The following is a 13,814-nucleotide window of genomic DNA, read 5'->3' as shown; positions in this document are numbered from 1 at the left end:
CAGGCAAATAGCCATTGGATGTAACAGAGTTGCCCCTCAGTGTCATTCAAATGTACTTTCTTTTGTTTATTTAAACTTTATTTTTTACCTTTTAACTTTGACCGTCATTGTATCCCCCCGCCCCGCAACTCCACGCCATCCCAACCCTCAGCTTCCCTCAGCCTATCCCATCTATCTCTGTTGGCCACCCTCTTCAGATTTCTACGCGCCATATATCTTTCAATTATGCTGTGATGTTTAACAACATTTTTATCTATCTAATCGAATCCACAGATTTCGAGTTGAAGAGAAATATTTTTACTAAGAGTATTAGTATATTAGTAATTGACTGACCAGCTCTCTCCAGATCTCCAAACAAAACTATTTCTAGGGACAATTTTAGATTAATGTTAGGCTTTTTCAGCCGAAAGGCACGAAATCTTCAATCTTGCATTGTTTTATATAATCAACTCATACACCCTGTGCCATGGAATCGGTACATCAAAAATCTCTTCACAGCTTTCAACATTCTGGTCCTCAAATGAAACTGGTATAGTTTCCTATTTATGCTATTTTAGTTCCTCAGCCAGTTTTGAACCTCTATATTGGACAGACAGACACGTTCCCTACCTGCCTCCTCCATTTTTGGGGTAATGCTGTAATCAATTGGTTGTAGTCTTGGATTGAGCAGACCTTCCCATACAATTCTGATAACGTCATGAAAGACATGACTCTACCATTCTAATTTACAATATAATTTAAAAACAAAATACCCTTTTCAAACATCTTTTCCATAAATACAGGTATTTTATCAACCAGAACATTTGAGGTCAACCATAATATTTGTTGTAATATTTGTTCAATATTTTCTGGGGGATTAAATTGAAATTGTAACTAGCTCTGCAATGCTTGTTTGAAAAAGAGAGATACTTTGAACAAGGTTTCATTTTCAATTAATAAAAAAATAGAGATGGCAATCTGCACAAAAGCAAAAAGGCCAATGGATGAGCTTTTCTTAGTAATCTACTTGAGAACTATTTTGGGTTGAAGTAAAACTTTTGTACAAGTGAGAGCGGTTTAGTGCTTTTATATTTAATCATCTCAGCCCACCCAGTTCATATTCATTATATAGATAGGCACGCTTTATCCTGTCTGTTTTAGCATCCCAGATAAAGCAAAATATTTTCTGCTCATATGATTTGAAAAACGAATCATCAGGAGTAGGCAGCGCCATAAGTGAGTAAACTGAGATATGACTAAGGAGTTAATCAGTGTAATTTTTCCATAAATAGACAGGTATTTACCTCTCCATGGCTCTAGGATCTTGTCTATTTTTACTAGTTTCTATTAAAATTCATTGTAGAGAGCTCATTTATATATTTTGCGGTATGAATATCAAGTATGTCTAATTCACCGTCAGCCCATTATATAGGTAAACTGCAGGGTAATGGAAAAGTTGGGTATTTTAAAGATCCAATACATAATATGGTACACTTATCATAATTAGGTTTTAGTCCAGAGGACAGAAAAGTTATCTAGCTCTTCAATGAGACATTGCAGGGATCTAGCTTACAATTGCTTTTATGTTTGTATTGACACATGCCAAATTGACACATGCCAAGTTAACAAACAGATTACCGACCATTTCGAATCCCACCGTACCTTCTCCGCTATGCAATCTGGTTTCAGAGCTGGTCATGGGTGCACCACAGCCACGCTCAAGGTCCTAAACAATATCATAACCGCCATCCATATGAGACATTACTGTGCAGCCGTCTTCATCGACCTGGCCAAGGCTTTCGACTCTGTCAATCACCACATTCTTTTTGGCAGACTCGACAGCCTTGGTTTCTCAAATGATTGCCTCGCCTGGTTCACCAACTACTTCTCTGATAGAGTTCAGTGTGTCAAATCGAAGGGCCTGTTGTCCGGACCTCTGGGAGTCTCTATGGGGGTGCCACAGGGTTCAATTTTCGGGCCGACACACATCAATGATGTCGCTCTTGCTGCTGGTGATTCTCTGATCCACCTCTATGCAGACAACACCATTCTGTATACCTCCGGCCCTTCTTTGGACACTGTGTTAACTAACCTCCAGACGAGCTTCAATACCATACAACTCTCCTTCCGTGGCCTCCAACAGCTCTTAAACGCAAGTAAAACTAAATGCATTCTCTTCAGCCAATCGCTGCCCACACCTGCCCACCCGTCCAGCATCACTACTCTGGACGGTTTTGACTTAGAATATGTGGACAACTACAAATACCTAGGTGTCTGATTAGACTGTAAACTCTCCTTCCAGACTCACATTAAGAATCTCCAATCCAAAATTAAATCTAGAATCGACTTCCTATTTCGCAACAAAGCATCCTTCACTCATGCTGCCAAACATACCCTCGTAAAACTGACCATCCTACCGATCCTTGACTTCGGCGATGTCATTTACAAAATAGCCTCCAACACTCTACTCAACAAATTGGATGCGGTCTATCACAGTGCCATCCGTTTTGTCACCAAAGCCATATATACTACCCACCACTGTGACATGTACGCTCTCGTTGGCTGGCCCTCGCTTCATATTCGTCGCCAAACCCACTGGCTCCAGGTCATCTACAAGTCTCTGCTAGGTAAAGCCCCACCTTATCTCAGCTCACTGGTCACCATAGCAGCACCCACCCATAGCACTCACTCCAGCAGGTATATCTCACTGGTCAGCCCCAAAGCCAAATTCTTCCTTTGGCCGCCTTTCCTTCCAGTTCTCTGCTGCCAATGACTGGAACAAACTGCAAAAATCACTGAAGCTGGAGACTCATATCTCCCTCACTAGCTTTAAGCACCAGAGCAGCTCACAGATCACTGCACCTGTACATAGCCCATCTGTAAATAGCCCATCCAACTACCCCATCCTCATAAGGTATTTATTTATCTTTATCTTACTCCTTTGCACCCCAGTATCTCTACTTGCAAATTCATATATATATATATATATATACACACACATATTCTGCACATCCTACCATTCCAGTGTTTAATTGCTATATTGTAATTACTTTGCCACCATGGCCTATTTATTGCCTTACCTCCCTTATCCTACCTCATTTGCACATACTGTATATAGACTATTTCAAATGTATTGACTGTATGTTTGTTTATTCAATGTGTAACTCTGTGTTGTTGTATGTGTCAAACTGCTTTGCTTTATCTTGGTTAGGTTGCAGTTGCAAATGAGAACTTGTTCTCAACGAGCATACCTTGTTAAATAAAGGTGAAATAAAAAAAATTATAAAAAAATGACAGCCTCATATAATGTTTATATAGTTGTACCCACTTCATATATACTGCATTCTAGTCAAGGCTTATCCTATATAACTACTGCTGAGCACACCTTTTCTATTCATATACCGGTACTGTCCACTGTGTCCATACTGTCAATACACACCATCATATACAGTGACTTCAGAAAGTACTCAGACCCCTTGACTTTTTCCACATTTTGTTACCTTACAGCTTTATTCTAAAATTGATTAAATCGTTTTTTCCCCCCTCAACAATCTACACACAATACCCCATAATGACAATGCAAAAACAGGTTTAGACATTTTTGCAAATGTATTAAAAACAAAACTGGAATATGACATTTACATAAGTATTCAGACCCTTTACTCAGAACTTTGTTGAAGCACCTTTGCCAGCGATTACAGCATAGATTCTTCTTGGGTCTGACGCAACAAGCTTGGCACACATGTATTTTGGGAGTTTCTCCCATCATTCTCTGCAAATCCTCTCAAGCTCTGTCAGGTTGGACGAGGAACGTTGCTGCACAGCTATTTTCAGGTCTCTTCAGAGATGTTCGATTGGGTTCAAGTCCAGCTCTGGCTGGGCCACTCAAAGACATTCAGACTCCTGCACTGTCTTGGCTGTGTGCTTAGGGGTCATTGTGCTGTTGGAAGGTGAACCTTCGCCCTAGTCTGAGGTCCTGAGCGCTCTGGAGCAGGTTTTCATCAAGGATCTTTCTGTTCTTTGCTTCATCCTTGATCCTGACTAGTCTCCCAGTCCCTGTCGCTGAAAAACAGCCCCACAGCATGATGCTGCCACCACCATGCTTCACCATGGGGAAGACGTGACGCTTGGCATTCAGGCCAAAGAGTTCAATATTGGATTTATCAGACCAGAAAATCTTGTTTCTCATGGTCTGAGAATCTTTAGGTGCGTTTTGCCAATCTCCAAGTGGGCTGTCATGTGCCTTTACTGAGGAGTGGCTTCCGTCTGGCTACTCTACCATAAAGCCCTGATTGGTGGACTGCTGCAGAGATGGTTGTCGTTCTGGGAGGTTCTCCCATCTCCACAGAGGAACTCTAGAGCTCTGTCAGTGACCATCAGGTTCTTGGTCACTGACAGAGCTCCCTGACCAAGGCCCTTCTCCCCCGATTGCTCAGTTTGGCCGGGCGGCCAGCTCTAGGAAGAGTCTTGGTGGTTCCAAACATCTTCCATTTAAGAATGATGGAGGCAACTGTGTTCTTGGGGACCTTCAATGCTGCAGAAATGTTTTGGTACCCTTCCCCAGATCTGTGCCTTGATACAATCCTGTCTCTGAGGTCTACGGCCAATTCCGTCGACCTCATGGCTTGGTTTGTGCTCTGACATGCACTGTCAACTGTTTTAGTATATATTTCTGACACAGTAGGTACAATAATATAATACAGTTGAAGTCGGAAGTTTACATACGCCTTAGCCAAATACATTTAAACTCAGTTTTTCACAATTCCTGACATTTAATCCTAGTACAAATTCCCTGTCTTAGGTCAGTTAGGATCACAACTTTATTTTAAGAATGTGAGATGTCAGAATAATAGTAGAGAGAATGATTTATATCAGCTTTTATTTCTTTCATCACATTCCCAGTGGGTCAGAAGTTTATATACACTCAATTAGTATTTGGTAGCATTGCCTTTAAATTGTTGAACTTGGACAATATGTTTTGGGTAGCCTTCCACAAGCTTCCCACAATAAGTTGGGTGAATTATGGCCCATTCCTCCTGACAGAGCTGGTGTAACTGAGTCAGGTTTGTAGGCCTCCTTGCTCGCACACGGGTTTTCAGTTCTGCACACAAATTCTTTATAGGATTGAGGTCAGGGCTTTGTGATGGCCACTCCAATACCTTGACTTTGTTGTCCTTAAGCCATTTTGCCACAACTTTGGAAATATGTTTGGGGTCATTGTGCATTTGGAAGACCCATTTGCGACCAAGCTTTAACTTCCTGACTGATGTCTTGAGATGTTGCTTCAATATATCCAAATCATTTTTCTACCTCATGATGCCATCTATTTTGTGAAGTGCACCAGTCCCTCCTGCAGCAAAGCACCCCCACAACATGATGCTGCCTCCCCCGTGCGTCACAGTTGGGATGGTGTTCTTCGGCTTGCAAGCCTCCCCCCTTTTTCCTCCAAACATAACAATGGTCATTATGGCCAAACAGTTCTATTTATTGTTTCATCAGACCAGAGGACATTTCTCCAAAAAGTACGATCTTTGTCCCCATGTGCAGTTGCAAACCGTAGTCTGGCTTTTCTAATGGCGGTTTTGGAGCAGGGGCTTCTTCTTTGCTGAGCAGCCTTTCAGGTTATGTCAATATAGGACTCATTTTACTGTGGATATAGATACTTTTGTACCTGTTACCTCCAGCATCTTCACAAGGTCCTTAGCTGCTGTTCTGGGATTGATTTTCACTTTTCGCACCAAAGTATGTTCATCTCTAGGAGACAGAACGTGTCTCCTTCCTGAGCGGTATGACGGCTGCGTGGTCCCATGGTGTTTATACCTGCGTACTATTGTTTGTACAGATGAACGTGGTACCTTCAGGCATTTGGAAATTGCTCCCAAGAATGAACCAAACTTGTGGTCTGCAATTATTTCTCTGAGGTCTTGGCTGATTTATTTTGATTTTCCCATGATGTCAAGCCAAGAGGCACAGAGTTTGAAGGTAGGCCTTGAAATACATCCACAGGTACACCTCCTATTGACTCAAATGATGTCAATTAGCCTATCAGAAGCTTCTAAAGCCATGACTTCATTTTCTGTAATTTTCCAAGCTGTTTAAAGGCACTTAGTGTATGTAAACTTCTGACCCACTGGAATTGTGATACAGTGAATTATAAGTGAAATAATCTGTCTGTAAACAATTGTTGGAAAAATGACTTGTGTCATGCACAAAGTAGATGTCCTAACCGACTTGCCAAAACTATAGTTTGTTAACAAGAAATTTGTGGAGTGGTTGAAAAACGAGTTTTAATGACTCCAACCTAAGAGTATGTAAACTTCCGACTTCAACTGTAGATAGGTGTGCCTTTCCAAATCATGTCCAATCAATTGAATTTACCACAGGTGGACTCCAATCAAGTTGTAGAAACATCTCAAGGATGATCAATGGAAACAATCTCATAGTAAAGGGGCTGAATACTTATGTAAATAAGGAATTTCTTTTTTTCTTTTTCAGAAATTGGCAATAATAATAATAATAATAAATAATTTTTATAAACCTGTTTTCACTTCATCATTATGGGGTATTGTGTGTAGATTGATGAGGATTTGTTTTTATTTAATCCATTTTAGAATAAGACTGTAACATAACAAAATGTGGAAAAAGTCAAGGGATCTGAATACTTTCCAAAGACACTGTATATTTATATTCCGGACACTGACATTGGTCGTTCTGATATTTATTAATTTCTTTATTTGAATTTTTTGGGTTTGTGTGTATTGTTCGGTATTTCTGCACTGTTGGAGCTAGAAACATAAGCATTTCACAGCACCTGCGATAACACCTGCAATATATGTGTACACAACCAGTAGGCTGTTGTCAATATGGCAAATGTTGTTGTTTATTTATTTAACTAGGCAAGTCAGTGAAGAACAAATTCTTATTTACAATGACAGCCTACTCTGGCCAAACGACGATGGGCCAATTGTGCGCCGCCCTATGGGACTCTCAATCACAGCCGGATGTGATACAGCCTGGATTTGAACCAGGTACTGTAGTGCCACCTCTTGCACTGAGATGCAGTGCCTTAGACCGCTGCGCCACTCGGGAGCCCAATTATATAAAGGCTATTACACAGAGGGTTATTACACTGACATTTTCAAATAGCATTCCATAGCCTTCACCACCTGTTGATTTGCCACCTGTTACCAGTCAGGGAAGTTATCAAACATTTAAGGTAAATTAAGCAATATGATGTAGATGTATGAAGTAAACAGCATAGTAGGTACATTTCCGCAACAACTAAGAGCGTTAAAGCATTTTGGTCCTAGTGCACATGCTCTAATACTGTGTGTGACTGTGTGGGAGCGAAGTGTTGCATCTCGCTCATGTCAATATCTCTGGTGCTGTTCGTGGCAATGTCATTTTGCTAGCTTTAAGACTTTACATAGGACTGGAAAGTAACATGCTATGTACAGTAGAAGGGCTACCTATTAGTCAATACTAACTTGTCTTCGTCATATGAACTTCAAAACCCTTATTGAGCCGTGGTTGTTACATAATGACTGTATAGAGTTGATGTCAGCATACTGCACAGAACAAATTAGTGGATCATGTCTGTGAGAGAGGTGTCTGCTTACCTGCTGCAGGTGAACCTGCTGTGATCATTGTCACCAACAACATCAGCCCTAGAACTGCTGCACCGAAGCCTTGAACGGACAGAATGGTCTTGGAAATCCCCAATGAACCCATAGAGAAGCTTAAACCCTCCATTGCATGGAAGTCATGGCATTTTATCCACTTATGATGCATCCCAGTAGATACCACGAGCTGGAGAATGCAGGTATTGCTTGTGTGAGCTCCCTCAATGTACCCCTTCTTCCATATCTTATATCGGCTTTCGGTAAGAGGGGTTGATTAAGCTGTGTGCAAACAAAAACAATGATGTCAAAAAATATTCCATGCATTATGAGAGCATCGACAGTTGTCTGTGTCTCTATCAATATGAGCACTTAAAGCAAACAATTTGGGAAAAACATGCAGTCAAAAAAAGATGAACACACACAATACAGAAAGGCAACACACGTCAGGCTAAAAGCTTTCTGTTTATCTGAAAACCACTCCATTATAAGGACCCTGACATGACAGTGTGCTAGGCTGGATGCCGGCAGCCTAGTTAGGTCAACCCTGGCTGTCCTTTGTTCTCTCCTGGGTTACGCTTTCATATGAGGACATGCATTGTCTTTCTCCAAATCAGTAAGCATTGAGGGAAACGTGCTGCTCATGATGAAGACACCTATCTGCTCTGACATGCCAGTAGGCAAAGGTGATGCAAGCGCAAATCAGGGATTAGCGACTAGCTAAGTGTGGGGGAATTCACCACACGTGCTAAAAACAGAATTATAACGTAACATAGCAAATGTGAAAATGTGTGTGGGTGTGTCTGAGCGGCAACACTAGTAAATACGAATGTTATTCTTATTTACTAGCTAGCGAGCTAGTTATTTATACACCAAAATGACATTAGCTACCTATTAGTAGCGAGCATACTACTGTACCTAAAGGGGCTCAATGTGTAAAATGATCCTGACACTACTAGCTAGCTAGCCTGCTCTGCTGCCTGGTTGACTGACTCGTCATGAGTTGTCTCCTTGTCCTCCTTCCCGACCCGTTTAATTAGATTCATTAACATTAATATCATAGTATCTTATAACTAAATAAAACAGGTAATACTTAGTTATTTTCATAAACAAGCTCGAGTCAACATACAACAACAAACAAACCATAGACAAGTTTTAAAACAGGTAACTTGCTAGCTATCTTGCGCTCGGAGTTCAGAGATAACGGGAATCCTGTGCCCATCTATCCTGTGCATTTTCTGTGTCCCAATCACATACAATAGTAGAGCACATCATCTTACCAAAACGGAGCTTCACGTTCTCTGTTTCCCTTTGTCTGGACGTCTTCATATCCACAAAAACAATCAAATGAACCGGACAAGCTAAATACCACTTGAAATAGTTCGCTACCTAATATCATTGTCCTTTCCGTTTTCTTTGGGCATCTTTCGCTCTCGCACTGGCCACTCGTCCTGAGGATTGCAATAACTCCTCCCCGAGCCCTGATTAGACAGTTCTTTTCTAACGTCCTACCATCATTGGCTGCAGTGCAGTCCTTCAAATAGGAGGGTGTTAGGTTGTCCATCTCTGGCGGCGTCTGTGGTTTCACAGCAACACCGTTCGTGCGATGCACCCAACCCCTTGAGCTATTACATGGGCAGACAGGCAGACTGAATGGTAATTGATTAACTGTATTACACAGAAAATGTTAAACTTTTATTTTCCTGAAAGCATATACAATAAACTTTTTTCCCTACTTCAAATATGTGTTAGTAAATGCAATAGTCAGGGCACTTATAAACAATAAACGATGTAATCAAATAGAGACAAGACTGGTAAACACTGATTTAATTAACTATGAAAATTAGGGTAAATAACTGATTTAAGTATCACAGCAAGAAAATATGGTTAATCATCGCCATCTAGTGGCATAAAATGGTCAGTAGAACAATTACATCTAGGATGGATTTGGAACTGTGCTTAGTCTGGCTACTGTACCTCAGTGTTACTAAAGTCATCTACAGCTAGAGTTATATATTTTCTAAGCTGGGGTTATAGGGTTTCTAGTGTAAAGTTGATTGCACTCACTGAACTAGTCAAAGCAAAATATAGAGATCAACAAATTAAATACTTGAGAGAAATTGGTGATTCCTTCATTTAGAATAAATGTTTTTGACTCGAGTTGCAGTGAAACATCATGCATCGACTAGCTCCTTCAGTGAGGTGTCCTTCAGGTAATGTCAGGTGCATCATTATGTCTGTAAAAACCATCAAGCAATTTGCCATGTTGATAAAGTGTACACACCACCACTACAAACCCTCCCCAACGCAAACACAGCAGATACAAATAATGACTATTGTATGAGACGGGAGACTGGTGCCGTGACTTAACAGTTTAATGTAAATCCAAGACAAAGTGTGATTACATTTCTACACATATACAATATGCATATGTGAGCATACAAATTCTCATGAATAACTCGATTCACCTCGGAGACCGAAGAAATGATCAAAAGTAACAGTGAATAACAAGCTAGAACATAGTTCACCACAATGCCAGCCCCTTCACCCTACAATTAGTAAAGAGGGCCATTAAAATAACTATTTTCTTCTATGACCAAGTTGTCGATTAAAATCCTCCTGTAAATGTACAATGCTATCATTAGTTTTTTTGAAGCCTATTTTAAATTCACTCAATTTTTCTACAACGAAAATGATTAAGAGAAGCACACAACATCTTAATGGTATCACAAGCGCTTAGTAGCCAAGTACTCAACTTGTTAGGAGTTCAATTAATCATTCTTCTTATTCTCATTATTATATTTCTTTAAACATTCTATAAAGCCAGTAAAATATCCATTCTCACAACATACTCAATAATTCTAGTCTAAGGAATATGGTACATATAAAGCTATATCAACAGATATTAAGGAGACAACAAACACACTTCTTAAAAAAATCCCCAATAAATGTAAATGAGAGAGACAATTAACAAAGTAGTATACTAGGAAATACTGCAGCACATAATAGCCTGAACAACAATGAGATTTCAACACCATTGAAAAACCATACAGCAATGGACAACACAACAAGGACAGGGTTTGATGCTTTCTTAGGTTTTGATACTTTGTACAAAAATATCTTCTTTTTTTTACCCATTTCATTGTGAATGCAGTTGTTCAAGTACAAAACCAAAATCAGGATCAATATTACTGCAAAATGACTACAGTACAGTATGACAGTTACAGCAGTTTACTGTTATATCTCATCCCTTGTCCCTCTGTCATCTATGAAGAAACAAGGTCTATATTGGGATTTATCAATGGGAATTCATTAGGCAATAACCCATCTGCTCAAGGACATTACTACAATGCTCATTTGCGGTTTGAGCTGGCAAGAAATAGCTAAACAATACATTTTCTAAACCAAATTGTTTCAAAATATGTGCATAATCGGAAAATGAGACTTCTAACATGTCTTTAGCAAGAGGGGAGAAAATATTACATGTTGGTTCTTAAGTACATGTTTAAAAAAAACTGGCCAAATGACAACACTTGACCTATTTCATTAATGGGGGCATCAAACCCTTGACCGCTTCGGCCTGAATCCCCAAAGAAAAAACCTAACGCAGGGGGTGATTCCCTTGACAAACATACAAACACAGACACATCAATACTCATACAGAAGGGCTTTAAAAATGTGTTATTACTGGGTTACAGAGTTTCAGTGATGCATATAAAATAAATAATCCTAAAACAAGTACTTTTCCAACCTCCCTGCTTCTTTGGGAGAGTGTACTTTGCAAAGCTCTCATGAAGGGGGGGGGGGGAGAGGTTGTGTGATTATTCTATTCTGGTAAGTTGTTAAAATGATTCAAGTCACTTCAGAGGGGTTTGACCTGAGAAGACTAACTGGCAATGTGTGCCATGCCTTCAGGAATGTTTCACAATATTTCATACAAGGATCCAGAAAGAGTACTCGCAATCACACTCTGGGAAAAGTTGGAAGCTGAACACTTCTTGTGTAGCGCAAGTATTTCAAGAACAACAAAGTTGTAAAAATACCAGGCTTCACCAAAAGACCGCTTTACACAGCTCTCTTTAATTGAAACCACACCTTAAAGCTCTGAGGGTATAGTTTAGTTATTTGGAAGGCATTATTCTAACATTGAAATGTCTACTATAGCAGGGGAGAGATGATGTTCAAAGTAAACAAACTTCATTAGTACAAGAATACCACATGTTGGTAACTGTAAGGATCTACGTTGATGCTCACATTCTGAATCATATTTTCCATAAAACACATAACACGTTAAACAAAGTGGTATGACGCTAAAATATTTTACACATTAAAATGTTTTTTCATTCAAAATAAAGTCCATTGAAACAAAATTGAGTGTAGGGTTAAAAGGGCTTCTCGTATATTGCTAAATATAGATTATACTGGAAAATGTTTTAATGAAATCAAATAAATAATATTTGAAAACCCCATATTGGAAGAAACATTTGGAACTTTCTATGAATTTATGTTGAGTCAAGTTGTTTTAGCTGGAATCAGACTTATTGCATCTTGCATGGCAACAATTCTTTTTGTAATAATAATATATGCCATTTAGCAGACACTTGTATCCAAAGCGACTTACAGTCATACGTGCATACATTTTTACGTATGCGTGGCCCCGGGAATCCAACCCACAACCCTGGCGGTGCAAGCGCCAATGTAGAAATCAAATCTTTACTTAAATGAATGATCACTCAAGCAGAAATATCTAAAGCATTTCAGATGAAGCAGGTCACATATTACATTCATTTTGTGCTAGTGACCATTATTTTAAAGGTATTTTTTGTTTTTTATTTCACTCTATAGGTCATTCCATGGCGCACCAACTTATAACATGTTTTTGTTTTTTACAAATGAATCTGCTTACAACATTAATAAAGCTAAAATATAACTTTAACAATGTAAAAAACACTTACATGTAAAACAATTCAGAGAGAAGTTAGAGATTCAACATTGGAACATTTAGGGGGTAACGAACAGTAGGAGGTAATGGAACATTTAGAGGGTAACGAACAGTAGGAGGTAATGGAACATTTAGGGGGTAACGAACATTAGGAGGTAATGGAACATTTAGGGGGTAACGAACATTAGGAGGTAATGGAACATTTAGGGGGTAACGAACAGTAGGAGGTAATGGAACATTTAGAGGGTAACGAACAGTAGGAGGTAATGGAACATTTAGGGGGTAACGAACATTAGGAGGTAATGGAACATTTAGGGGGTAACGAACAGTAGGAGGTAAAGGAACATTTAGGGGGTAACGAACAGTAGGAGGTAATGGAACATTTAGGGGGTAACGAACATTAGGAGGTAATGGAACATTTAGGGGGTAACGAACAGTAGGAGGTAATGGAACATTTAGAGGGTAACGAACAGTAGGAGGTAATGGAACATTTAGGGGGTAACGAACAGTAGGAGGTAATGGAACATTTAGGGGGTAACGAACAGTAGGAGGTAATGGAACATTTAGGGGGTAACGAACAGTAGGAGGTAATGGAACATTTAGGGGGTAACGAACAGTAGGAGGTAAAGGAACATTTAGGGGGTAACGAACAGTAGGAGGTAATGGAACATTTAGGGGGTAACGAACAGTAGGAGGTAATGGAACATTTAGGGGGTAACGAACAGTAGGAGGTAAAGGAACATTTAGGGGGTAACGAACAGTAGGAGGTAATGGAACATTTAGGGGGTAACGAACAGTAGGAGGTAATGGAACATTTAGGGGGTAACGAACAGTAGGAGGTAATGGATCATTTAGGGGTTAACGAACAGTAGGAGGTAATGGAACATTTAGGGGGTAACGAACAGTAGGAGGTAATGGAACATTTAGGGGGTAACGAACAGTAGGAGGTAATGGAACATTTAGGGGTTAACAAACATTAGGAGGTAATGGAACATTTAGAGGGTAACGAACAGTAGGAGGTAATGGAACATTTAGGGGGTAACGAACATTAGGAGGTAATGGAACATTTAGGGGGTAACGAACAGTAGGAGGTAATGGAACATTTAGGGGGTAACGAACATTAGGAGGTAATGGAACATTTAGGGGGTAACGAACAGTAGGAGGTAATGGAACATTTAGGGGGTAACGAACAGTAGGAGGTAATGGAACATTTAGGGGGTAACGAACATTAGGAGGTAATGGAACATTTAGAGGGTAACGAGTGACAGATCTAA

At 39.8% G+C, this 13,814-nt stretch overlaps 1 protein-coding gene across 3 annotated transcripts in view; it reads right to left on the bottom strand.

Moving 5' to 3' along the window:
- LOC115197408 (UPF0606 protein KIAA1549) overlaps positions 1 to 12,723 on the bottom strand; it is an 89,954-nt gene extending 77,231 nt beyond the window's left edge. For all 3 annotated transcript variants that reach the window (XM_029758876.1, XM_029758878.1, XM_029758879.1), the window contains exons 1-2: positions 8,879 to 12,723; positions 7,599 to 7,880 (exon numbers count right to left, since the gene is read on the bottom strand). In XM_029758876.1, the coding sequence (XP_029614736.1) occupies positions 7,599 to 7,770 (172 nt within the window). In that variant the 5' untranslated portion in view covers positions 7,771 to 7,880; positions 8,879 to 12,723. The remainder of the gene's footprint in view (positions 1 to 7,598; positions 7,881 to 8,878) is intronic.
- Between the last annotated feature and the right edge of the window lie 1,091 nt (positions 12,724 to 13,814).

The sequence above is a fragment of the Salmo trutta genome, chromosome 7 (assembly GCF_901001165.1).
Source record: "Salmo trutta chromosome 7, fSalTru1.1, whole genome shotgun sequence".
In the NCBI taxonomy this organism is placed as follows: domain Eukaryota; kingdom Metazoa; phylum Chordata; class Actinopteri; order Salmoniformes; family Salmonidae; genus Salmo; species Salmo trutta.
The sequence above is the reverse complement of the archived record's forward strand: the minus strand, read 5'-3'. Positions and strand labels throughout refer to the sequence as shown.